At 37.8% G+C, this 26,751-nt stretch overlaps 1 protein-coding gene across 50 annotated transcripts in view; it reads left to right on the forward strand.

Moving 5' to 3' along the window:
* LOC130082251 (receptor-type tyrosine-protein phosphatase delta) overlaps positions 1 to 22,044 on the forward strand; it is a 254,946-nt gene extending 232,902 nt beyond the window's left edge. For all 50 annotated transcript variants that reach the window (XM_056247015.1, XM_056247014.1, XM_056247028.1 and 47 more), the window contains 10 exons: positions 835 to 1,010; positions 2,891 to 3,010; positions 3,091 to 3,245; positions 7,430 to 7,715; positions 8,907 to 9,085; positions 9,175 to 9,301; positions 9,971 to 10,096; positions 11,617 to 11,771; positions 13,973 to 14,108; positions 19,667 to 22,044. In XM_056247015.1, coding sequence (XP_056102990.1) covers positions 835 to 1,010; positions 2,891 to 3,010; positions 3,091 to 3,245; positions 7,430 to 7,715; positions 8,907 to 9,085; positions 9,175 to 9,301; positions 9,971 to 10,096; positions 11,617 to 11,771; positions 13,973 to 14,108; positions 19,667 to 19,735 — 1,529 coding nt within the window. In that variant the 3' untranslated portion in view covers positions 19,736 to 22,044. The remainder of the gene's footprint in view (positions 1 to 834; positions 1,011 to 2,890; positions 3,011 to 3,090; positions 3,246 to 7,429; positions 7,716 to 8,906; positions 9,086 to 9,174; positions 9,302 to 9,970; positions 10,097 to 11,616; positions 11,772 to 13,972; positions 14,109 to 19,666) is intronic.
* The last annotated feature ends 4,707 nt before the right edge of the window (positions 22,045 to 26,751 follow it).

Consider the following 26,751-nt stretch of genomic DNA (forward strand, 5'->3'; position numbering starts at 1 on the left):
CTAAACGTATGGTGAACAAAAAGTCAACATGCTAAAAGTCTGTAAATGAAAGTCAATCTAGAGCGTGTTTTTTTTACAGGTGAACAGATATGAATTATAACTAACAAAGATCATTATACTTACCCAGTTGATTAATCCCAGTACATTAAGACAGTTGTTTTGTATTCCAAGTTTTCTGAAAATGTTATGCTGAAATATGCAAACAAGACGGTATCTACTTGAATATGCACTAATTTGCATACATTTCTAGAACAGAAATCTGAAAGCCAGGTTCAAAATTTGTTTGATTTTGTTAACATATTAAAGGTATAGTTTTTACAGAAGGGATTTTGCATATCTCTTTTTATCACTCCATAAATCAGAAAACACTGTCAACAGAGAGAAAAACACATTTTCACAAAGTTTTTTTTTTAGGATTAAAATGTGGCATAAAATCAGGTGAATGTTATATGAACAAACACCTCTGTAAAAACCTTAAAAATATAGATAGGAATGAAACTGTAAAATTTGGTCTATGTAAGTGCGCACAGACTTTAAAGATATGCATTGCAATTGAAATATACAGACGCAAATAGATGAAGTGCAATAAAATAAACACTTAAATGTGTTGTATGTTTTTTTTCTATCACTAGTCAGAAAGAAGACATGTTATGGAAGCAAAATAGACCAAAATCTCAAAATTGAGAAATGCATAAAAAAACAATGGTTTTGTTTTATACTTGGTTTGTATTTAATACTTTAGCATCCAAATAGCCATGTGCTAAAAACACAGCTCACAGTGCTCCGTAGTCGTCTTGTTCTCAGTGTGTTATGTATGTTGTGTTGTTTTCGCAGGTATTCCAGGGAGCGATTACATCAACTCAAACTACATTGATGGTTACCGCAAACAGAACGCCTACATTGCCACACAAGGCGCGCTGCCGGAGACCTTCGGCGATTTTTGGCGTATGATCTGGGAGCAGCGGAGTGCAAATATTGTCATGATGACCAAACTGGAGGAAAGATCCAGGGTATGATTTGCTGCGACATCACTACTGATCTGTTGATTTGATTAGCTTACACTGTTGTCTGTTCACACCCGACGTGACAAATCAATCACAAATCAGTCAGAAGAGCATGTGGACGGAGTCTCTCTGCAAGCGTACTGCTGTCTCTCAATGAAATTGATAAGTGTTTAAATTAATAACATTTTGACATTATTTAAAATACATACTCACATACTATAATCTTTGTCACGTGTTTGTTGCTATTAGAATGTGTCAGTTAATCAATACCGGATTCAGTTTCAATTCAGTTTCAATTAATAATAATAATGAATTGCTTATTTTTGGACAAACAACAATAAAACAATTAAATTAATAATTATTATTTTTATAAATGGAACTTGTAATGAATATTGTACAGTGGTGTCGCATTATTTTTTATTTTTTATTTTACTATTTACTATTAACTATTAGATGTGTTTGACAAATTATTATCTCACATAAAATAAACCTAATCTAAAATTATACAACAAAGCCATGATTTTTGACGTGTTAAATTTATATTCAAATAATTGTTGTAAAGAAATATGAATTATTAACTAAAGTTAAATGTCACACATTTTGCATATACGTTTTTAAGGAAAAACGTATATCATGGAAATATAGATCTTATAAATCTAAATGCTTAATTTATGGGAAATAAATTAACAAATTAAGATTTATTGGCAAATAACTGACAATCAGACAAACCGGGGTGTTAATCTGTATGTCTTAAACTTTGGTAACAGGGTTGGTTAAAATTGCAAACGTCATATAAATAGAAAATAAACAGCTTAAAGAATATTTTGTTTCTCCTCCTGATGTTTTTCTGATGGTAAAGCATATTTTTGTACTGACTGTTTGCTCTGGCCCTATTTCATACCCTATTTGTGAAAAGCGCACAGCTATAACAGCATTTTTTTAACAAATTACATCAATTATTTGGGAAATTGAACTGTTTGTCAAACTGATTGCTGGTCTAATTAATATTACAATCCATGTCATCCACAATTTTTGCAAATTTTACTCACATTTCATTTAATCTTTTCCTCATTTGCACCATTGGTGTGTGTGTGTGTGTGCACGCACGCGTGTGTGTGTGTGTTTTCTCAGATTCCTTCTAATTTATTCTCTAAGGCAAGCATCATGTCGTCTTCAGCTCCCATTATGAGTTGCAGAATTTAAATTCTTGATTTTCCTGCATTTATTCTCTGTGATGTGAATTGTCCTTTGCATGAATTCATGGACTGATGCTTCTGCTCTGTCTTGCTGGTCTAATCTTTAAAGATGGACTGGAGGGTCACATAAAGCAGCTCTCCTGCGGTGCGGCCGTAACATGCAGCCTCTCATGGTTTCAGTCATGTAGCGCTGGAACGTCTTGATGCATTTTAATGAGTACAGCGTCAAGATATTCTCAGCTAAACAACGTCTTTACGAATATGTTATCAGCAGAATATAATCTTTCAGATCCTGCTCTTGTTTGCATATAGACAGACCTGCATTGAACATGCGATGATGCACGTCGATTTTCTTTTTGTAACCGTGTTTTCCGTCTTTTTTATTATTTTCCTCCTGACAGGGTGGCTGCCGTACAGTAATGTGACGCTATTTTATAGCGACTTACAATGCAACCAACATCTATAATGGTAATAAGGCCCCAGCTTTAATGTGATTGCGACAGAGCGCTTGAGATAGTAATTATAGCGTCTGTCAGGCTCATGAAAAACCTGCTCGTGTGTTGAGAAATCCGCTTGTCAGCAGGAAATGGGAATTGTGTTGCTCGCTGCAGTTATTCTCTTGCTTTAAATGGACGTGATGTATGTTTGCTGCTGCAGGTTTGATGGAGATGTCTGTGTGTGTGTTTGCAGGTGAAGTGTGACCAGTACTGGCCAAACAGAGGGACAGAGACGTACGGACTCATTCAGGTCACACTGCTAGACACGGTCGAGTTGGCGACGTACTGCGTCCGAACGTTTGCACTTTACAAGGTATGTGGGTGTTTCAGGGATCGTTCACCCAAAACTGAAATATTTCATCTGTGCTGTGAGCGTTTTACTCTTCAATTCAGAACGGCTCCAGCGAAAAGCGGGAGGTGCGGCAGTTCCAGTTCACGGCGTGGCCGGATCACGGCGTCCCGGAACATCCCACGCCATTCCTGGCCTTCCTGCGCAGGGTCAAATCATGCAACCCGCCAGACGCTGGACCAATGGTGGTGCATTGCAGGTCTGAAGAGATCTCTTTCATTGTTTTTACATTATTGTTTTATTTATATTTATATTAGTAGTAACACAATGAAAATTATCATGAAACTCCAACAATGATTTGTAATATGCGTTAAATATTGTTGCTAATGTGTAAATATTTTATTGTTACGTATAGTAGGCTACACCATTAAAAAATGTCTTTTTTTTTTCAAAGAAATTAATACTTTTATTCAGCAAGGACGCATTCAATTGATCAGAAGTGACAGTAAAGATATTTATAATCTTACAAAATATTTATATTTCAAATAAATGTTGTTCTTTTATATTTTTTTCCACACAAATATTTAGCAAGAAAACCTTTTTTTAAATAAATAAAAAAAATGTGTTTTTAATAATTTAGCAAGAAAAATTATTTGTAAATTTGAGCAGCAAATCACCATATTAGAATGATTTACGAAGGATCATGTGACGTTCAGCTTTGTATTCAGGAATAAATTACATTTTAAAATGCTTTCACATAGAAAATTTCTATTTTAAATTGTAAAAATATTTAACTCTTTTTACTGTATTTTTGATCAAATAATTGCAGCCTTGATGAACAGAAGAGATTTTTTTTTTTCAAAAACTTTTAAATGGTAATGTTTCCAAATCCAGATTTCATCTTTTTTTTTTTTTTTTTTTTTTTTTTTAGGCCACTGTTTGTCTGCTAAACACTTAATGAATTTTATGTAAAACATTTAATAACTCAAGCAAACAGTATCTTAAAAAAGATTCACAGGTGGTGTAAAGACGCGTGGGGTGCTTTTCATTGATCAGCAGAACTCATATTAATGTACTGATATCTGAAGTAGAAAACTGAGGGAAAGAAAAAGAATCTGTCAATCCCTTTCTTGGTCTCAAGTTTTAAACATACACTTCGTCTGTGTGTCTCTGTACAAAGAAACATGATTTTGGTGCATGGCAGAACATGAGGCACTCTTGCATTTATGGAAAACCCAGATATGAAACCATCTGTTAAATTCCCCTCTAAGCGAAAGCAGCACAAAAAACATCAGGCAGCAAGAGGCATGCAAAAAAGACAAGCCACGAGCTTCCATCGGAAAACTGCCAGATAGAAAACAAGGATTAGTAAACCCTTAAAAATAACACATACGGCAGTTAATTAGAGCTCCCAGCGGAGCGCCTGAAATTGAAAAAATCCTTATTTCCCCTCTTTTCTCTAGCTGGCTTGAGTGCTGAATACGGGAATTAATATCATTCATTGGGACGGAGACTTTGAATTCCTTTCGGCTCAGATCAGATAACGACTCGACAGCGAGACTTTAATCCTTTCCAAAACACCGTCCCCCTCCGCGAGCTCTCGCCTGACCATTAAAAAACCTCATTCTTTCATTTCGTGGCTGGTGTCAGAAAGTTGACGCATCCTTCGGGAAGAGCAGAGAAAGTTTTAAGCTTTGCATATGATGTGCTAACGTGTGGGCAGGAGATTATATGTGCTGTTTGTCAGGCAAAACAAAAGTACTTGTGGGTAAGTAACCTCACTGAAAGCATTTGTCGCTGTTAAACGATTCGCCCAGCACAGAATGGACATTCATATTGCATACGCGTAATGCTTTCGTGAAATCTGGCGAATCGATTCTGATAGCCACGCGTGTGCTCTCGCTCTGGGCAGTGTTAGCCGTAAAGAGGGTGTTTACCCCTGTCACCTGTAACCCACGGGTCGCCGCAGACACACAGCCAGTCAGCCGTTATTGCAACAAAAGAGAAAGTCCATCCAATCGCATGATTGAATGTCACAGAGATCACTGACCGAGACACGGGCGGGGGGCTTGTGAGGGGTAAATCTGACACAGCAGTGATTTCTAAAGTATGTTTGAGTGAATCTCATGAAACCTGTCAAGAACACACCCTCATCACTTTCACCACTGAAATTGATGTTGCATAAAGAAAATAAAGTCTTGCTAAAATCAGTGGATATTTCAGGGCAGTTTAAGTCAGTTTGTTTAGTTTATTTAAAGTGGTCATATTATGCTACTATGCTTTTACGTTAAACTTTCTTTAGTGTGTAATGCTGCTGTTTGAGCAAGAAAAAGGTCTGTAAAGTTACAAAGCACAAAGGGAGTTATTCTCTTTGTTAGTAAGCACTGTTTCTGAACTCCCTGAATCGCCTTGAATGTAGCCTTGAGTTTTCTTCCGAGAATGAACACGTCATAATATTCCTCATTTAAATAATTCCTACCCAAGGCAGACACAAAATAAGATGAGGCCTGGTTTTGTTGCATTAGTAGTAGTTGTCGCCCGATATTGAATTTTTTGATGGCCGATGCCGATATCTTAGAGAGCAGGGTGCCCACATGTGGCCGATATAGATAGATAGATAAATAGATGATAGATAGATAGATAGATAGATAGATAGATAGATAGATAGATAGATAGATAGATAGATAGATAGATAGATAGATAGATAGATAGATAGATAGATAGATAGAGTCCCGCTTGATTCTGTAATCCTATTACAGTATTTTTCACAAATAAAGAAATTGTTAAAAAAAAATATGAATAATAGGTAGTAAACACTGTGGTGCGCTCTGGGAATCTAGTATTTCTTTCCTACTATGGAAGTCAATTGGGGTACATCAACTGTCTGGTTACTGACATTCTTCAAAATATCTTCCTTTGTGTTCAGCGGAAGAAAGAAATTCATACAGGTTTGAAACAAATTGGGTTAGTAAATGATGACAGAATTTTCATTTTGAAGTGAACTATTCCTTTAAGTATATTTATGCTTGTCCATCTTGTGTGATCTCGGAAGCTAAGCGAGGTTGAGGCTTGAGGTTGAGGTACATGGATGAGGCTCTGGTTTCCCCCGCAATCCAAATACAGTTGTCTATTGGAGACACTAAATTGTCTGTAAGAACGAGTGGATGGGATTATGCTTGTTGCAATTCATTCTGGGTTTGCCTTATCTGGTAATAATACATGTGATGCTGCTTTGGAATTTGGCCAAAAAGAGCTGAAATAATAATAAGAATCCGGAATAAGACTTTGTGAATACTCTCTGTCGGGAGCTACTCAAAATGGGTTTTGGAAACTTTATGTATGTATTAATGAAAGTTCTGTGTGTGTTATTCCTGCTAAAGTGTGTCGTTGCTTAAGAATTCTCACTGTGCTCACGTCTTCATGCAGGAAGAGCACTAATATGAGCGTATGTAGTCTTTAATGAAGGGCTCTGATCTCAGGTGTCGGTGGTTGACGTCAGCTGCGGCGCTTCAGAAAGTTAGCAAAGCTTTGGCCTCTTCAAAGTGATGGAAAGAGGAAAGTAGATGGAGGCTTTTAGAGTCTGTAGATGGAGGTTAGAGAGGGTGAGAGGCTAAATGGAGGGCTTGTTTTCCTCTGATAGCGAGCACAAGTGTACAGCAATCAAACCGAGTCAAGAACGGCTTCATCCACTCGGCAGAATCTCTGCCATTAAATACTGTTTTACTGCAGCAAATGTTTTGCGTTTATGACAGAAATACAGTGCAACTTTGGCACATCACTCACTGACTATGTTTACATGTGTACCAATAATGTGATTATTTCCAATAATCAGCGTAAGGACTTAATAGCAGTAAGATGTTGGACACGAGCAATTTTCATTACCGGTACTCTGATGATTCGCTAAGAATTGTGGTTATTTTTACCGCCATTTTTCACATAACACCAATGCACTGCACAAATGATGAACTCAGACACTGTGTGTTACTGGCCTATGTTTACTTGTGACAAATGTAGAACACATTTCTATGGATGTATTGTATTTTTTAGATTAAGCGCTTAAAAAGTCTCCATTTCGATGTTTTCGACCATGAAAATACTGCATTATATTCATGTCAACATGAACTCAGTTTCTTCAGCACCCTAATAATACGATGCCTTCTTTACCTCTGTTACGGATCTGCACATGATAATGTCACATGTGCATATTTGCACTATTCAGAGTGGAATAGATGCGATTAAAGTGTTAACATGCCTGTTTATTGAGATTAAATTCAGCATACACCACGTTTTTCTACTATTATATTGCCTAAATCTCTTTATAATTGCATTATGTAACCATGTAAACATGATCTTTGACAACGAAACCAATCAAAGCACCTTAACACAAACTACACAACACACAAATCCTCTGTCCTCTTGTTTCTCATCCGTTGCGGCTGACAGTGCCGGCGTGGGTCGGACTGGCTGCTTCATTGTCATTGACGCCATGCTGGAGCGAATTAAACATGAGAAGACGGTGGACATTTACGGTCACGTGACGCTCATGCGTGCACAGAGGAACTACATGGTCCAGACGGAAGACCAGTACGTCTTCATTCACGACGCGCTCCAGGAGGCCGTCACTTGTGGGACCACTGAGGTTCCCGCCCGGAACTTGTACGCCTACATCCAGAAGCTCACGCAGATCGAGTCCGGAGATAATGTTACCGGAATGGAGCTGGAGTTTAAGGTAAGATGGATGTTATCAAACTCAATCTTGGAAGCTCTGTCTGTCTGTCTGTCCATTTGTCTGTCTATCCGTCCGTCCGTCCTATCTATAAATCTGTCTGCCTGTCTATCATTTTATCGGTCTGTCTGTCCTTATACTTATTCATAGAAGCAAACTGTTTGGATGAATAGGTTCACAAAAAAGGGTTGCCCTTCTCTTCACTACTAGCAAAGAGAGGTTGTTAAAATAGTGCAGTTTCTTGTTTAGTTTATCTGTCTAGTGTCCCATCCACTGACTTATCTGATTACTCTAGATAAAACTCACATCTGAACAGAAGGGGCCTTGAAAAGGTGCGATCATGTCACATATTCACAGACATCGGACCACAAGCTCTGGCTCCTCCTTCCTGGAAAGACTGCAGTAGAACCGCCAGCTTTGCCACAGGAAGCTGCTTGTCTCTCTTCTGTTATTCAACCCCGCCACATTTTACATGGCCTGCAGTTTGTCAAACAGAAATCTATTTACCCAGAGTAAGAAGGTGATCGAATGTCATGCCACATCATGATCACTCAGCGAGCAAAGCCCCAGCCCTGGAGTTGACCCCGCTGGTGAGGCTTGGCTGTTGGTGTTTGGACTGTCTCAGGCCACCACACGCCGGCTCTCCAGCTCTCTCTCCACCGGCCGCAGAGACAGTGTGGGGCCTGTGGTTTCTCCTTCAGGAGCCCAGAGATCCCTGCACCGTTCTCACACTAGTGCTAAACATTACTTCGCTCACATTTGCTTTCACTCTCTTGTTTTCATGACCAAGTTCAAAACAGTTAAAGACATTAAACATCTGCTGAAACGCTGTTTGTGTTCGTGCACTGGTTTAATGTCAACATACTGAAAATCTTTCTGTCTATCTATCTATCTATCTATCTATCTATCTATCTATCTATCTATCTGTCTGTCTGTCTGTCTGTCTGTCTGTCTGTCTGTCTGTCTCTGTCTGTAAATCTTAAAAAAGCCCTAGCAACCACCTAGCAAATTGTGTCTGTCTAGTAAATAGTAGTACATCTGAAAGCATTCAGTTTGCATCTCAAATTACTCTTTAAACTACCCACATATCCACAAGGCCTTAATAAACTTCATACGTCTTCAGCATAATATCAAATCACTATCTATACAAACTTAGGTTTTTTTTTTATGTTGTTTACCATTTGTTCCATGCAGCGGTTAGCTAACACAAAAGCTCACACCTCACGGTTCATCAGTGCCAACCTGGCCTGCAACAAATTCAAAAACCGACTGGTTAACATCATGCCCTACGAGTCCACGCGCGTCTGTCTGCAGCCAATCAGAGGAGTTGAGGGCTCCGATTACATCAACGCCAGCTTTATTGATGGATACAGGTGAGCAGAAAAGCCTAGATCTGTCTGTCTGTCTGTTTGTGCATGTGAATGTAATGGTAAATGTTTTTCCTCTCTCACTGTATCGTCAGGCAACAGAAGGCTTACATTGCAACGCAGGGTCCTTTAGCCGAAACCACAGAAGACTTCTGGAGGATGCTTTGGGAACACAACTCAACCATCGTAGTGATGCTGACCAAACTCAGAGAGATGGGCAGAGTGAGTATTTGACAACTGCTCGTCTAAACATCTAAATCTGTATCACAATCAGACTAAATGTTGTCCTTGTATCTGGGCTAAATGTTTGTTCTTGCAACTGGGCATTGTGCAAATGGGGGAAGATAAATAAACTTAATTGAAAATATATACTCTGTAAAGAAAAAAAGGTTTTTGTGAAGTACATTGAAACTAAAAACGTGAAAATGTTCACTCAGAGATTGCTAGTGAATTTAACAAATAATTACAAAGAGATGGTAAGTAACACATATTTTAAAGTAAAAAATAATAATATTTAAATACATTTTCTGGAGACAAACAGCAAAAATGGAGATGATGAAAAAAAACTATCTCTTCTATCTTCTATCTCAGCAACTCTTAAGACTAAAAGTCAATTTACCCTTTTTTAAGGACATAAAAAAGACAAAAATACTTCAGAAAATGTGTACATTTTTCTATCTCGCCAACTCTACAGGCTACAATCACAATTCAAAATGGTCACATGATTTCAACTTCAACTTTATTTAAATCAAAACACCACGATAATTTTTATTTTTTATTTTTATTTTTTAAAATAAATTTCTGGTCATTTTCTTCACTCAATGATTACTCCTGCCAGTGCTGTTATTTGTACCCCGGCTTACAGACTGTTGTATTCTGTCTGTCCATCAGGAAAAATGCCATCAGTACTGGCCAGCAGAGCGTTCAGCCAGGTATCAGTACTTTGTTGTGGATCCAATGGCTGAATACAACATGCCCCAGTACATCCTGAGAGAGTTCAAAGTGACGGACGCCAGGGTAAGACGGCAGAACCTTGGAACCTACTGTGGTTTGTGTGTTATAGTGCATGTTCAGTCTGAGAGCATCTGTGTTCAGGAGTCTTAATTCCCTCAATGCGTTTATTTTGATAAACGCCCTCACTCGTACCATCTTGCCATCTTATATATGTCTCTGTCTTTTGCGTTGCTTATCTTGGATATACAAAATCACTAAAGAAAGGCGAACTCTCTGAGCTTCTCATCAGGAAAAGCTTTTTCAGCCGCCCACATCGGAGGAATTAGTGTCTGGAAATCACTCATTCGCATGCTCAGGTGAAGCACACACGTCTGAGCTGTGGGTGGCTGAAGCCTCATATCCCGCTAACAGAAAAACACTGGTGAAACATGGTGTTCTTGGTGTACCATGTAAATGCACTGTAAAGACCGTAACGATGACGTCGATTGTACCATATCAATCCGAACGTGATGACGAAACATTAGAAGAACTTGTTATTCAACCCGATCCTCCATCGCAAGGTTCGACTTTAGCAGGACGTGTCTCAGTGATACGCTACTCAGTTTGAGGTACATTATGAGATGCTGCAACTGTAATTCCTCACCATCAGCATTAACAAGTGTATGTCCATCAACAAACCTATGTGTTTATTTCTAATTTATTGCGGTGCACATATGGTAACTGTATTAACTATATCAATAACGGAGCATATGTTAGCCGAGCACTTATGTGAATGACTGATGTAACATTAAAGTTTGCAAAACAAATTTTGCTCCATCCTTTATCTTTACTCAAAGTAGTAAGAACGACAGACAATTTGCATTAATAGACAGTTTTAGGTAATAGTGGCCCCACAGCTGATTAGCAGAACTATTTCAGTAAGACAGTAATAACGCGAGTTAGCCAGAAACTTACACAATATAGAACACAAAACTATTTATTTCGAAAACTCAAGTGTTCGCAAGTGTTCGAACTTTCAGATTTGAGAAGCAGTTTTTTAAAATTACTTGTTTGTAGGCGGGACAACATACAACATAGGTGATCATTATGCAAATGTATTATCTAGTGATGTAGAGCCGTTACGCAGTGGGATTCGAAATACAGACGACTCTTTTAGGCAGTTTAGAGTCGATTCTTTATTTTGGGAGACAATAACTTTGTGCACTTCAATCATGTACTTTCGACTTCACAACTGCAGAACGTTTACATTCACAAACAGCTACACACTGCATGAAATGGAATATTCGAAAAACCATAATAGGGGCACTTTAATGTGTCCTTACTGAATAAATGCATCAATTTATAAAAAAAAAAAAAGGTAACATCTAACTGACCCCAAATTTTGAATGCTTGCTTTCAGTATATATATTTTAATTATTAATGTTTCTTGGGCTTTTCAACCCTCATTCAGCATGGGTGATGTTCTCATCAGTGTTTGACAAGCGCAGCATTTGCCACACATAAATGTGAATGTAATGGATTGGTGTTATGCGTCAGGGAGCTGCAGCTCCTTTATGTTGGTTTGTGTCTCTCTCTTCTTTTAGGACGGACAGTCACGGACCGTCAGGCAGTTCCAGTTCACAGACTGGCCAGAACAAGGCGTGCCAAAGTCAGGGGAAGGCTTCATCGACTTCATCGGCCAAGTGCATAAAACAAAAGAGCAGTTTGGTCAGGATGGACCCATATCGGTCCACTGTAGGTAAGAAAGACACAAGTCTATGTGAGAAAAACAAAGCCTAGCAGATTGTAACTTTCCATCAGTACACAAAACTCTTGTCTTTTGTTCTATTTAATGACAAAAAATTATCTAATAACAAAAACCTCATTTTATATATTTAAAATTTTATATTATACATTTTATATAATTCTTATAAAATAAATAAACCATGAAAGGGTGCCTACGTCACTGATTACCCAGATTCTTTGTCTTAAGCAGCCGTGCAGGCATGCATGAAGTATGGCAAATAGACACAGCATCTCGTTCCCTTCTCACGTAGGGAACACGTACGTAACCCCAAAGGTTACTTTTCAAGGGAACTTCGAACGTACGTCATGGCATTGTAACCCTTATGCTATAAGCTGGGTGGTCAGTCCAGACCATACTATATAAGCTGGGTGGTCATTCCAGACCATGAGGGGGGCATCCATCGTAACCCTTGCAATAGCAAAATGCCCCAAGCATGGGAACCAAGGTTGAAGCCGTGGTCTGTCCACAAGCAACTGCGCATAACCCTGTGACCCAAAAAGGATAGCCCCTTAGGGTAAGACACTAGATGGTCATCCAGGACCACTATGAGTACACTATGAGCAACAACGACAACGTGCCTCAAGTGTGGGACTCAAGGTTGAAGCTAGAGTCTGTCCACATAGTTCCTCTACAGGATATCTACACCTTGGCCCAGATCAAGGTCTGCTGTGGCAACCTGAACAGGGGACGCAAACTCAACCTCCCCTGGTGATTTATGCACGATACTACCAATGTGTTTTCCATCCACACCAATGGTATCCAGACCCTTCAGGTCTGTAAGAAAGTCTTTCAACCTTAGAAACACTGCCCTCATCTCCAGGCATTCCATGTGCCGTGAAAGATGAAGGCCTTTTCATAGATCCCAAGCTGAATGACCATCCAGGACATTCCCCCAGTCCGTAAGAGAGGTGACCAAAGCAAACATTTTGCGATGGTAATTTGCCCCAGTGCAGGACCCTGAGTTAGAAACCGGGGTCTTTCCACAGATACATGGTAAGAAGACCTCTGCGCATAACTCTTATGAACCATAGGGGGTTGCACTGCCCCCTGCTCACCAAATACCACTGGAATGGTCTCATGTGCAGCAAACTTAATGCGGCTACAACTATAAGACCCAGTAGCTTCTGGTATTGGCGGACGAAAACACCCTGGCCTAACCTGACGTTGCCCATAGTGACTCCACCCGAGTGGGAAATAACCCCCAGAAAAGTTGTTCTCTGAAACAACAAACTCTTCTTGAGGTTCAATCTCACTTTAAGTGAGTGAGTGAGAACAACATCTCGATGAAACTGCTGATTCCTCCGACTGGGCCACTAACAGCCAGCCATCTGTGTAATTCAGAACACGGATGTTCTGGAGTCACAATGGAGCCAGAGTCACATCCATGCGCTTTGTGAAGGTGTAAGGCGATAAAGGAAGACTGAAAGGAAGAACTCCATATTGGTATGCTTCAATATATGCTATATATGCTATGCACAATTAACACAGTCAGCCCCCCAGCGAGAACTGTCTGAGTGTTCTCCGCTCCCAAACAAACAATACAAAGATCGTGTGAGTCATCACCTGTAAGAAAGTGGGGCACCGCGGCACACACCTCCTAAATTTCTTTGCTTGCCATTCTTATAGTACTCCTATCTAAATAAAAGCAGACGATCACGGCATACAATTTTGACAAACTGATGCTGGTGATTTTGGGACCCTTTATGGTCTTGATGGCATGCTACGCTTCTTCACATGACCTCCATCGGCCAATAGAACATGCTGAAGGCTTTCCCATAGCGGCAACGCCATGACGCAGAGTCGGAGTTCCATCGAAAGGGAACTCGCCGCCTTTTTAAAAATGAATTCGAATTGAAATCTACTAACACAAATATATAAAGTGTACTAAAATAAACATCTAAATGTGTATTTTGGATGTTTTCTTTCCACTAGTCAGAGAGAAGACATGTTATAAAGCAAAACAGACCTCAAGACCATGACTAAGACCAGTGCATGAAAAATACTGGTCACTTGTTTGCATGTTACAAGAAAACGGGTTGAAATATCAAAAATCCAGTGGACAAATGTTGTGAGGCATAATATACCTCACTAACTCTTCAGATTATGAAACAGATTACTCTGTGTTTTGATTGGTTTGTTGAATGTCTCGGCAGTGCTGGCGTGGGCCGGACAGGAGTCTTCATCACGCTTAGTATTGTTCTGGAGCGGATGCGTTATGAAGGCGTGGTGGACATCTTCCAGACGGTCAAGATGTTAAGAACACAGCGGCCGGCGATGGTCCAGACCGAAGTACGTAACATATTCACACTTTGACTTAAAATACAAACTTGTTAACTGTCCCGGTACAGTTGCCACAATTTTTATTGCCTTTCATTCAAAAGCTTAAACACTCTAAATTCATCATGTGAAAACCGTTTTGAAAGTGAACCATGGAATCTCTACTTTAAAACATTTTTTAAAACTTATTTTTTGTGATATCAACTTCGAATTTGGAACACAACAAAATTATTTTGTAAAATATAAGTAAATATAAGTAAATGTTTAGTTCAGAACATTTGCTTTAAAATAAACTTAAACTTGCATAACTTTTTATGCTTTCACTTTTGCAAATAATGAGTGTCCTCTTTAAAAAGAAACCAACATTTGATCTGTATTCCAAAGCGTTCATAAATTACTATTAAGTTCAGTTCAAGACAGTTAACAGACTAAATCAGGATCAAAAAATACTTTCTCTTCCTCGAGCATTAAGCATCGTATTAAATTAAAACGGCTAATAACATGCAGGTCAGTTTAGTGATTCATCTTTCAGATGTCCTCTGTAATTTTAGTTAGATGAGACACGTGTGCATTGAGTTTGTGACACTGATGAGGAAAAGAACGTGACTTTGTTCGGCCCACAAACGCTCATTCTCATTTATAACTACAAACCCTTCAGGTTAGCCATGCAAATTGGTTCAGATAAGCAATTTCACAGCTAACCCACACAATGGCCTTTTCCAGCGTCAATGGGGTAAAATTATTTTCCGCGTTCAATGCGACAGCGAAGTGATGAGGCTCGAATATCACGCTTGGCACAACACAATCCCTCCTTTTCACCTCAGAGCACCAGCGAGATGCGCGACACAAAAGCGGCGACATTAGAGCTGCGCGCGCAAGCCTTCACGTCGCAGACCGCTGAGCTGATGTGTTGCTATGGAGATGAGAGGAGCCACGCATCCGTGAATTAACCGAGAAATCCATAAAATCTGCTCAGAAGATGTCACATTACATCACTGATGTGCTTTACCAAAAGATTGCATTTCAAACCTCGAGTCAGTTTCTTTCTGTTTAAATCCTGCTTAGTTTTTCATTTTGCAATAATAATAATGTCATTGGATTTTTTTTAACTACCTATCATATACACTTCTCAGTAAATCCCCTATGAAGTCTAGTGAACTTCCACAAAAACTATTTTTCTGAAGAGTTTTCTGTTTCCCAACTTTCTGTTATATCAGTGAATATGCACATTTATTAAGAACAAAATGTATGACCATATAATCTAGTATTTTGTCTTTATTAATTCTGTATGACCAAATAATCTAGTATTTTGTCTTTATTAATTCTATCTATATAATATTAGATCATACAGTTGTGGTCAGAATTATTGGCACCCCTGGTAAATATGATCAAAGATGGCTGTAAAAAAATAAATTTGCATTGTTTATCCTTTTGATCTTTCATTCAAAAAATGTGCAAAAATGTAACCTTTCATTCAAGAAAAATAATTGAAAGTGGGGGTTAAATCACATTATGAAATAAATGTTTTTAAATGTTAAATGTTCACCCCTATAATTTCACACCAGTGTGACTAGGAACATGAAATTGTCTTGTTATGACTTCTTGTTTCACAGGAGTGTAAATATGAGGAAACACAAAGGCCAAATTCCCTTAATCATCCATCACAATGAGTAAAACCAAAGAATATAGTTCTGATGTGCAGCAAAAGATTGTTGAGCATCACAAAATAGAAAGTGGCTGAAAGACAATAGCTAAAGCATTGAGAATTCTCATTTCCACCATCAGGGCAGTAATTAAGAAGTTCCAATCAACTAAAGATGTTACAAATCTGCCTGGAATAGGACGTGTGTCTAAATTGTCTTAATACACAGCGAGGAAACTTTGAGTGGCTAAAGACTCTCCAAGGATCATAGATGGAGAATTGCAGAGATTTGTTGAGTCTTGGAAAGAAAGCCTAAAAAAAAAGCCTAAGAAAAATCCTCCTCGCTCATCCAAAAACAAACTCCAGCATATTCAGATGTCAGACACGACTGGAACTTCAAAGGGGACTGGATTCTATGGTCAGATGAAACAAAAAAAAAAGAGCTTTGATTGAATGAGTTTGGTGCAAAAAGGGATAAAAAAGTACCCCATGCCCACGGTTAAATATACTGCTGGATCTTTAATGTTGTGGGCCTATTTTTTTTTTGCTGGAGGTCCTGGACATATTGTTCAGATACATGGTATCATGGATTCTAGAAAATACCAACAGATTTAAAATCAAAACCTGGTTGGATCTTTCCTCAGGACAATGATCCAAAACAAACATCAAAATCAACACAAAAATGTGTCACTGAGCACAAAATGAAGCTTCTGCCATGACTGTCCCAGTCCCCTGACCTGAACCCTATAGACAATGAGTGGAGCACTGAAGAGAAGAAGCACCAACATGAAGCTGGGAATCTGAAAGATCTGGAGAGATTCTGTATGGAGGAATGCTCTCTGATCTCTTGTCAGGTGTTCTCCAAACTCATCAGGCATTAAAGGAGAAAACTCTGAGCTGTTATCTTGGCAAACGGAGGTTGCAAAAAATATTTAATAAAAGGGTGCCAATAATTACGGCCATATTTCATAATGTGATTTACCCCCCACTCTCAATTATTTTACTTCAATGAAAGGTTGGATTTTTGCTAATTCTTTGAAATAAAAATGACAAACAATGCAGATTTATTTTTACAGCCATCTAATTCTTACCACAACTGTAGTTAACAATGCATTATTAAAAAGACCTAAAGTTGCATCCTCAGGTTACACATCAACCCTGTTAACATCATACGTATATTAATACTATAATCATACATTGAAAAACAAACAAAAAATGTAACCATTGTTATTTCAAGACGTAAACTCTCCGAGTACCAGCACATCTTTTTTTCCCCTTCTGAGAAAGAAATACACTTTAGAATAATTTAAAAAGGCTACATTTTGGAAATAATATATAAAATAATAGTATTGCAAGAATATATGGTAATACTTTGTCATATTAGTTGCATTAATATTACCATATACAACTTTTGATTTTAATAATGTATTAGTATGTTAAATGTTAAAATTAACATTAACTAAGATTAATAAATGCTTTTGAAGTATTTTCATTATTAGTCCTTGTTAAAGGCACGCTATGTAATTTTTCGCCACTAGAGGTCGTTTATTCATAAAAAAAGGCGTAGCTTGATGACGCTGTGATTTTGCGGACAATCAGTTGTTGTCTTCACCTCTACAGCCGGTGGAGAATACTACAGGACTCGGACAGAAATCATATTCATGGATGACCGGTAATGTATTAAAGATTTATTAACATTACGAAAGCCGTTGGAGTGAAATGAGGCCGCTGGAGTGATTGCTAATGAGAGACAAGCACAACAGCTCGAGAGCAGTGGAGCTTTTATTATGTATTATTCACACTGCAGCGAACTAGATCAATAGGCAAGGTAAAAATGGTACTCGCGGTAAATCAAGAAAATGAGATTTAAACAAAAAGACTAACTATGTTGAGATGTATAGCAATGATTAGTTTTATGTCGATGATTGTATCCAAACAGTTGCTCACCTGTCTAATAAAACACATAATATATTAAAGCGTCTTTGATGTTTCCATGGTTTCTACAAAATAAAAACAGAAATCGAGGGTAATGCGGGTATGATGTCATTGATAGGCGACGCTCGGACACGTTCCGTGTCCTGGTTAAAACGCTTATTTCTCTGGATTTAAACATTCTTAGAAACATTTGGGATAAGGTAAGTACACAAGTCAACAAAATATATAACATTGTTCTAGTGGTTTTTGGATATTTTGATCTAAAAATCTTACATAGTGTGCCTTTTGTACTACTATTGTAGTTAACAAATGTTATACCATGGTCTGGGTGAATACTCAATTCTGATTGGCTGCAGGGTGTCTATTTAAAAAGTGATAGAGGACACCTAGTAAAGGAGTTCTGGTGAAACTGACTGTTTACCGTTCAAAATTATTATTAATTTTGGAGTGTTTTTTGATCCACTTTATGTACACTTAAGTGGCCTTTTATTTCATTAATAGTATCTCAGGGCTGCCAACTTTTGAGTTTAGCTTGGAGTGAGAATTATGGAAAGGGTGGATTGGGGGATTGGATCTTGCATCACAAACAATAAGTGTAGGCTATTGTGATTGTCAAAACATTTGGTAGCCTAACGAAACATAATTGTATTAAGTTTAGTGACAGCATGGTGCAATAATTGGCATAGGCTACTGCTTTTATTATTGCTTGATACAGATTTTACAATTTCAATTTAATTATTGTGGTTTTATTCCGATCTTGATTCAATTTGGATACATATTAGGTACAGTAGATACATGTTAATTTTTCTCAAGAAAGAAAATCTCACCTAATGCTGTAAGCATAGACCACAGAGAGCCCTGTCAGCTGGTATTATTAAAGGTTAAAAATAACAACTCAAATTAAATATAGGCCTAATGCGGTTTTTATTACGACAACAACTTTATAATATTTTAATGATACAAGTAAAAAATATAATAAATATGTAATATAGTGCACATATTTACCAAAATACTCATTTATACTAATACTAAATATATTATAAAATAAAAAAAAATCTAGCCAACTTGCATGCTATGGTCATTAAATGGCTTTCCTGAGGTAAATGTAACGTTAAGAGACATGTAGTCTACTCCAGCTGTTTTATTGACCTCTTTCCACGATTGAAAAACACTGATTGGATCGATATTATGCATGAGGCATGTACATTTCGGTAAGTTGTACTGTATCTTTCAACATTCCTATTGATCATTCGTGTTTATTTACTATTAACTAGGCTAGTAAAGAGTTGATCGGTTCACGTGCCGTTTGAACTGAGGCGCTACAGCGATCCGTCACATTTAAAACCGCCAAAAAGGCATTTATTGTTTGAATTTCGTAATAAAATTGACAGAATCTGAGAGCTGAGAATTTGTTTCATATCAAAAGTAACCTGCTCTTTCTTCTCTGTCGGTGTCCTCTTTGGTTCGCAATTTTTCTCTGCGTGAGAAAATGGATGTGTGGCGTGAGAGCGTGTGAAAAGGGCCAATTGCGTGAGTCTCACGCTGAATGAGTGAGAGTTGGCAGCTCTGGTATCTGCAAATAAAGTTTGCTTTTCTTTTTCTTTTTTACTTTTAAGATTTGAAGTATGCTACATAAGTGCACATTCAATACAATTAAGAGCACTTTTTTCACAGATGTGTTATACTTGTCAGTAAGGGGTTATCTTCAAATGTCAGCCCTGTCACCATGATTGCGTATAGTGAATAATTAAAACGTTTATATATGTAAAAATATCAGACCTGAACTGTCAAAAGTTTCACGTCAAAATGTGGCTGTCAAAGGTTTCACGGCTGCTACCATCTACCCTGTTATCTTTCTGAATTATGTCCAACATACAGTACATTAAGATTATTAATAAATCTTTATTAAAAACAAGGTACATGAATGCACATTATGGATCTGATGGAGTGTTTGATGTGGCACAGATTTCACCCGTTTCTCTCTGTCTCTCAGGATCAGTACCAGTTTTGTTACAGAGCCGGGTTGGAGTATCTCGGGAGCTTCGACCACTATGCAACATAAGATCTTCGTCACGCTGTCAGGGAGACGGATCGGCCATCAGACATCCAGCGATCATTTAATTCTTCTGAGCCATAAATACCTGCTTGTGAAAAGAACTTAAACTCTTCGATTACATGTTGGATGTGCAACGTAAACCTAGAAATACTTAAATGACAATAAAAGACAAATATCCAGGTGGACCAAGAAAAATCACCCCGATCTGATTTCAAAAAGTGAATAATGAATAAATAAATAGTAATAATAATAATAATAATTTCAGACAGGTGAATCTAGACTGCTGAAGCATCGCGCAGAAATAATGGTTGCTTCGAGGATTCATGAACACAAATCATAAAGGAACATTGTGGAGTCAACGAATGCAGAGACGCTGTGAGACGGGGAGCTCGACACACATTGTAAAGAGAGTTGGTTTTGTTCCACAATCAATACGAGGAGATACGTCACAGATGAAGAGAGGAGACTTCATCACCACCATCATCATCATAAAAGAAAACTAAACAAACGGACAGAGCTGAAAGTAATAACTACGACACGCTGATCGGTAGGTTATATGTCTGGAGAAATGACACAAATAACACAGCTTTTGTTTTAAGTTCTGTGACTGTTTTTTTTTTTCAATGACAAATCAGTTCAAACTGACTGTATTATTTTTTTAAACAATGTTTCTTTTTTTCTTTTTTTTCTGATGTCCTGATGTTAGCACCTCTGTGCCCTTCTTTATTTCATTGTTTTGCCGGTGGTTTGTGGCATTTGGTTTTGTGAACACACACACACACACACACACACACACACACACACACACACACACACATACACACACACTGAATCATGGGGTGGGCAGAGTATAAAGGTTAGAAGATATCTCAGTTCTTCCAGAGAGAGATATTAAAAGAGATGATGTCTTTATTTATATAACGTTGAAATGTATATTCACAAAACATGACTAAAATGCGAGGAGATATAGATATATAAATATAATAATATATGGAAGTGATGGTGGGTTTCTGTACATCCGTTGGAGGGACGTTTTCCGCTGGAATGCACATCAGACGGATGGACAGACGGACACAGACTCCGTTTAACGCATCTTTTCTTGTGCAATAAATCTGTGTTTTACAGCCAGAGGGTTCGATTCTCGTTTAACGAGGACAGGGTGATTGTCGTCATATTCACAACCTCATAGGTTAAAGGTCATCGTTGTGCATCTGTTAGGCCATAAGACGTCCACGTGTTCATTCTTTTGCATTTAGAGTGCCTTATATTTATGCCTGTTCTTTTTTACGATATTCATTTAACGACGTGTATAGTTTCATTAGTTCATGTATGACTATGAGTATTTATCGATTGATTTCCCACGCGTACGGATTTATATTGTATGAAATTATATATGCAAATACGTAATTCCATCATTACTGTTTAATTTTCTGTGGCCTTAATTAGGCTCAGAGAAGAAGAAAAAAACGACAAGGGTACGAAAAGAAAGAAAAGCGTTCGATAACCGCCAGGCCCGATACTGTTAAATCATTTCTTTTGTATTACTCATTATAAACTTTTGAGTTCCCAAATGGCACAAACAGAATCCTGGGAAAAATTAATGACTTTCTGTCTTTTTAAAGGCCAAGCTTTAGCATCAAATGGCTCGTCATCTTTGCAAATGTCCGGCAGTGGAAAATGAACCTCAAAACCTCTTGTTCAAAGAACCAAGTTATTCTGAAAATCCTGCAGAGCTCTAGGCGATAAGCTACAAAGTATTTTAACGTGCAAATTCTGAGACAAGAATATAATTATTTTACACTTGAACCTCACTGGCTTTGTGGATGTGCATTCCAGATGCTTTTCCCCCCCAATTCCCCCCTCCCCCTCTTTCTTGTTTCGAATAGATAAAGCGATTTGTTATCAGTCCGAAATCAATGTTTTTGCTTATTTTGTTGTTAATTTCAAATGTTTTCATTGTCTCACTTGGGTCACAAGGTCGAGCAACAATCAGCTGTTGCATAGCCTCATGTAACTGTCAGCGCCACCTAGTGTTCAGCGCTTCAATGTGCAATCTGTTACACATCGGCTTTTCTTTCAATGTACTGGATCTTATTTGAATATGCATGAGTTCAACTGCAGTGGGAGCGAGTAGGAAGAATTGCACTTTGTATCTCTTTATCTCTATGCACTGCCCTACTGATTCCGCACCCATTACGGATTTTACTTGAACCCAACTGTACGAATCTCCTTCAAACTTCACTGGGTGTGTATGTAAATAACACAGAAAAGAGACTACCCAAGTAAAAAGAGAAAAAGAAAAAAAAAGATTAAGAAAAAGCTAATCGGTTGCGAAAAGAGCATCTTTAGCAGGTGATTTCGAAGTGTCACTTCTTCCCCCGTTCAGCCGGTTGAAAGACTGAAGCGTCACGAATGCAAACGTGCACGTGGTGTTTCTAAGCTCCCTGTTACTCTCACATCTGGATGCATAGACTGAAATTAATTCAATTCAGTTGTAAAGAAAAAATGGCTTGTTAAAAAAATAATCATAAAATTACCTCTAATTAGTTGTAAATGTAAAATGTTTTTTGATTTGATTTTTTTTCTTCCTCTGAATGAATGGAGTGCTTTTTATTTTCATACTTAGATGACATTGGTGAAAAGAGACATCTGTACGAGAAGCCGTCCTTCTGTACTTTGCTGACACAAGTTCCATTTGTTATAAATGAATTCTATTAAAAAATGTAAGTGTTATGCATATGCGTTTCCTTCCTTCTCTCCTCTGGGCATGGGTGATCAATGGGACTAAATTGCTCAATACTTCAACACTGTTATAGGGTAAAAAAATCTCAGTGGTATTTTTTTATTTTATTAGTATTAGGTCACAGTTTTCAGAAAATCCTACTGACACATACCCTGATTTTACTGTGCATATCTACATTTGCATTCTGTTGAGTTTTTCAGTTAAGCATGTTTTGTTGTCAGGATGGGGGGAAAAATGGTTTAAAATGTCTATTTTAAGTTGATTTGTTGTTTGCATTCATATTCTGCCGTTTGGCAAAAATAAAAAGGATACCTAAAGGCCCCGAAATACTTTAAGCGAAATCGAAGAACGATGTGACGTCATTTCGAACAAAATCAGATGAAAACAAAGTTGGTTTGGAGTTCGTTTTGGGAGTTCGAAACAGCTTGCCAAAGCAAACTTTCCGGAACAGTTCGCTACGGCTGCTAAACACCTTTGTACTACCATTGGTCCGTGGCGATTAGGTAATAGGTAGTTGTGCGCGGAGGCTCCGCCTTCTTTCACATGGAAAACTTTAAGGGTTCATTTCTCCTGTTCAGTCGGTCGCGGTCAGATATCTGTGAGTGAAAACATGAAAACACGGGAGAGCGCCTTTATAATAAATTATAAAGTTGTAATTCTGATGAAATTAGACACTGACACTGTTTTTCATGTTTAATATGGTAAAGCTGATTGATTTTAAGCAATGTATTGTATAAAGTGCTATGTAAATAAATGTGACGTAACTTTACTAGAAAGCCGAATTGCAGCGCTAATGCAAACATATCCACGTTGATCGGATGATCGGATGCTTTTTCTTATGTTTAATTTAAAAAATGCTTGCAGTTTTCTCAATTTTGTTATTGAGAGGAAAGCGTGCAAGAACGAAAGCATATTTACACATTCATCTAAACGCCACTCTCAGCTGTGTGTGGGCGGCGTAAAATCGCTAATCGCTAACAGTGTATTGCTGGTCACGTATTTCGAATCACATTTTACCCCAAAGTGAATAACGAAACAGAACTTCTTTGTGAGTATATCGGGGCCTTAAGAACATGATTTTTCATATTTCATTCATTGTCATATTTTCAACCTTGGAATGTTGCGCAAGAATAGTAGTGCACATTTATATTTGTTTTAAGAAGCATATTTTTAACCACCTTTGGAATGTTGCACAATAAACATTTACATTTGTTTTTACGAAGCTGAGCGTAAATGGATTTAGTCTGAAAGAAATCCAATGAATCAAGATGCATGAAGTGAGTGTAACTGCCCCCTATAAGTGTATAGTGCAGTAACTGGAATGAAGGTTAATGATTCCCCACTGCCATGTGCACAAATCTCTGTTCTGTGTTTAAAACACTCTTGCTCTCCTTCAGGTTGTCTAGCAGAAAAGAAAACTGGAGTTACAGTCACATGTAGCGGAAGCACTCCAGAGGGTTTAATGTGAGAAGTTTGTATTTCTGTGAGTATGTATTATTCAGTTAAACGCCATTTATAATTTGCTCTGCAAAGTGTCTAAATCGGGAAAAGAGGTGGATGAAAGACTATTCGTGATTGCAGCAAGTTCACTGCATGTAAACAGCTTTGAAGAGAGGAACGTCATGTTCCTTTCAGGAATCCTTATATTTATCATTTGAAGGTTACCGGGTTTTCTGTAGTTATGCTGTCATGACAACCGGCTGAAAGTCAGATATACAGTAAACTTGAAAGAGACAAGGTAAGTGATTTAATCTCTATAGTTACAGGGTTTCTGGGGGTATTAAAATGTCTCAATTAGCCCTTGCACAAATTAATGCCTTTAAAAAGTCTTAAATCAGAGCAAAAAGTCTTCAATTCATAAAGTTATGGAATTAAATGTTGCATGCATTGCAAAAAAAATTAATATCTTCATCAGTATTTTTGTTCTGCTTTCCAATTTCTTGCTTTACAAATACCTCAAAATTCTTAAATCAAAATACATTTACTTGAGATGCAAATGTAAGATAAAGTTTTAAACAAAATTAAGTAAGTGTATGCTTAAACATGAACAAATATCTGTCAGTGAGTTGATTTTAAAAGCAATAAGTTGATTTTTCTGAGCTTTAGGCTTTGTTCTTGTTTTAATCATATTTAATTTTGATCAGTTTCACAGAAAAGAAGACTTCATATTTTATGTCATTTTACATTTCAAGTAAATGTATCTTGAATTAAGCATGTTTTTTGTAAAATTAATTTAAAAAATAATATTGTCTGATAGAAGTTGTATTTTCAAATTCTGAAGTGTTGCTAATACAACTTGTGTTTCTCCATATACAATTACATCTAAAGAACATATTGACATTCAATTCCTATTCAATTTCTTTAGTTGGTCTTAAATTTAACTTCAACAAACCTGCAGAAACCCTGAGTTATGTCTTGTTTTAAAGTTTAGTATTGTCTGTATAAATGTTTAATTACAAATATATTTAAATTCGTGCTATACAAGTTTCAGTAGAAGTGACATTAAAGTATATTTTAGTTTACCATGCTTGTCAGTACATTTGCATTACACTTTAACCATATTTCAATCTAACCAACAATTAGGAAATTATAAAGATGTAGGCCTACTTAAGTGGGTCCAAAAAATAACTCTTATTATAAAAGCCATTGGTTGAACTTAAATGTATAATATAATTAATTTACATTTAATTCTTTCCACGCTACCGACGGAATTTCCCATCATTTATGAAACAACGCTTCTCCCCCATTTACTGAATTTTCCAGCAATCCATGTTTGCATTGTTATATGGTAGTGGCATTATTACACATCTTTTTATACAGTTTTATACAGAAAAAAAAGTGAAGAAGAAGCAGAAACAAGCAATATAAATCAAAACTGCCTAACGTCACAGAATGGAATGTTGAACCCTCAATGAGGTACACTCACCTAAAGGATTATTATAGATTATTATATATTGATTCAACAAGGTACTGAAAGCATTCTTTAGAAATGTTGGCCCATATTGATAGGATAGCATCTTGCAGTTGATGGAGATTTGTGGGATGCACATCCAGGGCACGAAGCTCCCGTTCCACCACATCCCAAAGATGCTCTATTGGGTTGAGATCTGGTGACTGTGGGGGCCATTTTAGTACAGTGAACTCATTGTCATGTTCAAGAAACCAATTTGAAATGATTCGAGCTTTGTGACATGGTGCATTATCCTGCTGGAAGTAGCCATCAGAGGATGGGTACATGGTGGCCATAAAGAGATGGACATGGTCAGAAACAATGCTCAGGTAGGCCGTGGCATTTAAACGATGCCCAATTGGCACTAAGGGGCCTAAAGTGTGCCAAGAAAACATCCCCCACACCATTACACCACCACCACCAGCCTGCACAGTGGTAACAAGGCATGATGGATCCATGTTATCATTCTGTTTACGCCAAATTCTGACTCTACCATCTGAATGTCTCAACAGAAATCGAGACTCATCAGACCAGGCAACATTTTTCCAGTCTTCAACTGTTCAATTTTGGTGAGCTCTTGCAAATTGTAGCCTCTTTTTCATATTTGTAGTGGAGATGAGTGGTACCCGGTGGGGTCTTCTGCTGTTGTAGCCCATCCGCCTCAAGGTTGTACGTGTTGTGGCTTCACAAATGCTTTGCTGCATACCTCGGTTGTAACGAGTGGTTATTTCAGTCAAAGTTGCTCTTCTATCAGCTTGAATCAGTCGGCCCAATCTCCTCTGACCTCTAGCATCAACAAGGCATTTTCGCCCACAGGACTGCCGCATACTCGATGTTTTTCCCTTTTCACACCATTCTTTGTGTAGAGGTCCACTGTGGAGTAAATGTATGCTGTTGATTGAATGAGGTATGGGTTGGGTTATTGGTAGAACATTTGTGTAGATGATTTTGTATTTTGTATGTGCTTTGATGTCATTTGTGTGTGATTGACCGGAAATTTGGTGCACCTGCAGTTTTGCAATTTGTCCCTTTGGTGGCACCGTAGTTTGCACGGGGGAAGATAAACATTTTAATGGTAGCTGGCGGGTGAATGGTACGCAGCTGTGTTTGAGCCTAGATGGATTTTATCTGAGATTGCGTTTTATTCATGAACTTAAAGAACTTGACGCCCGTTTCATGACGGAAGAAAGGACTATATATTGTTTGCATTCCTTGGTGAGCGCAGCGAGGTATGATATGTTTTCATTATAAATAATTCGTAATGTTGTTTGCTCATATAGTTTATTTTGCTGTGTAAAAATTCATGTCACCCTAAATGTTTGCTTATGT

This window comes from Rhinichthys klamathensis, unplaced genomic scaffold (genome assembly GCF_029890125.1).
Source record: "Rhinichthys klamathensis goyatoka isolate OS25496 unplaced genomic scaffold, OSU_Roscu_1.1 h1tg000042l_1, whole genome shotgun sequence".
Classification (NCBI taxonomy): domain Eukaryota; kingdom Metazoa; phylum Chordata; class Actinopteri; order Cypriniformes; family Leuciscidae; genus Rhinichthys; species Rhinichthys klamathensis.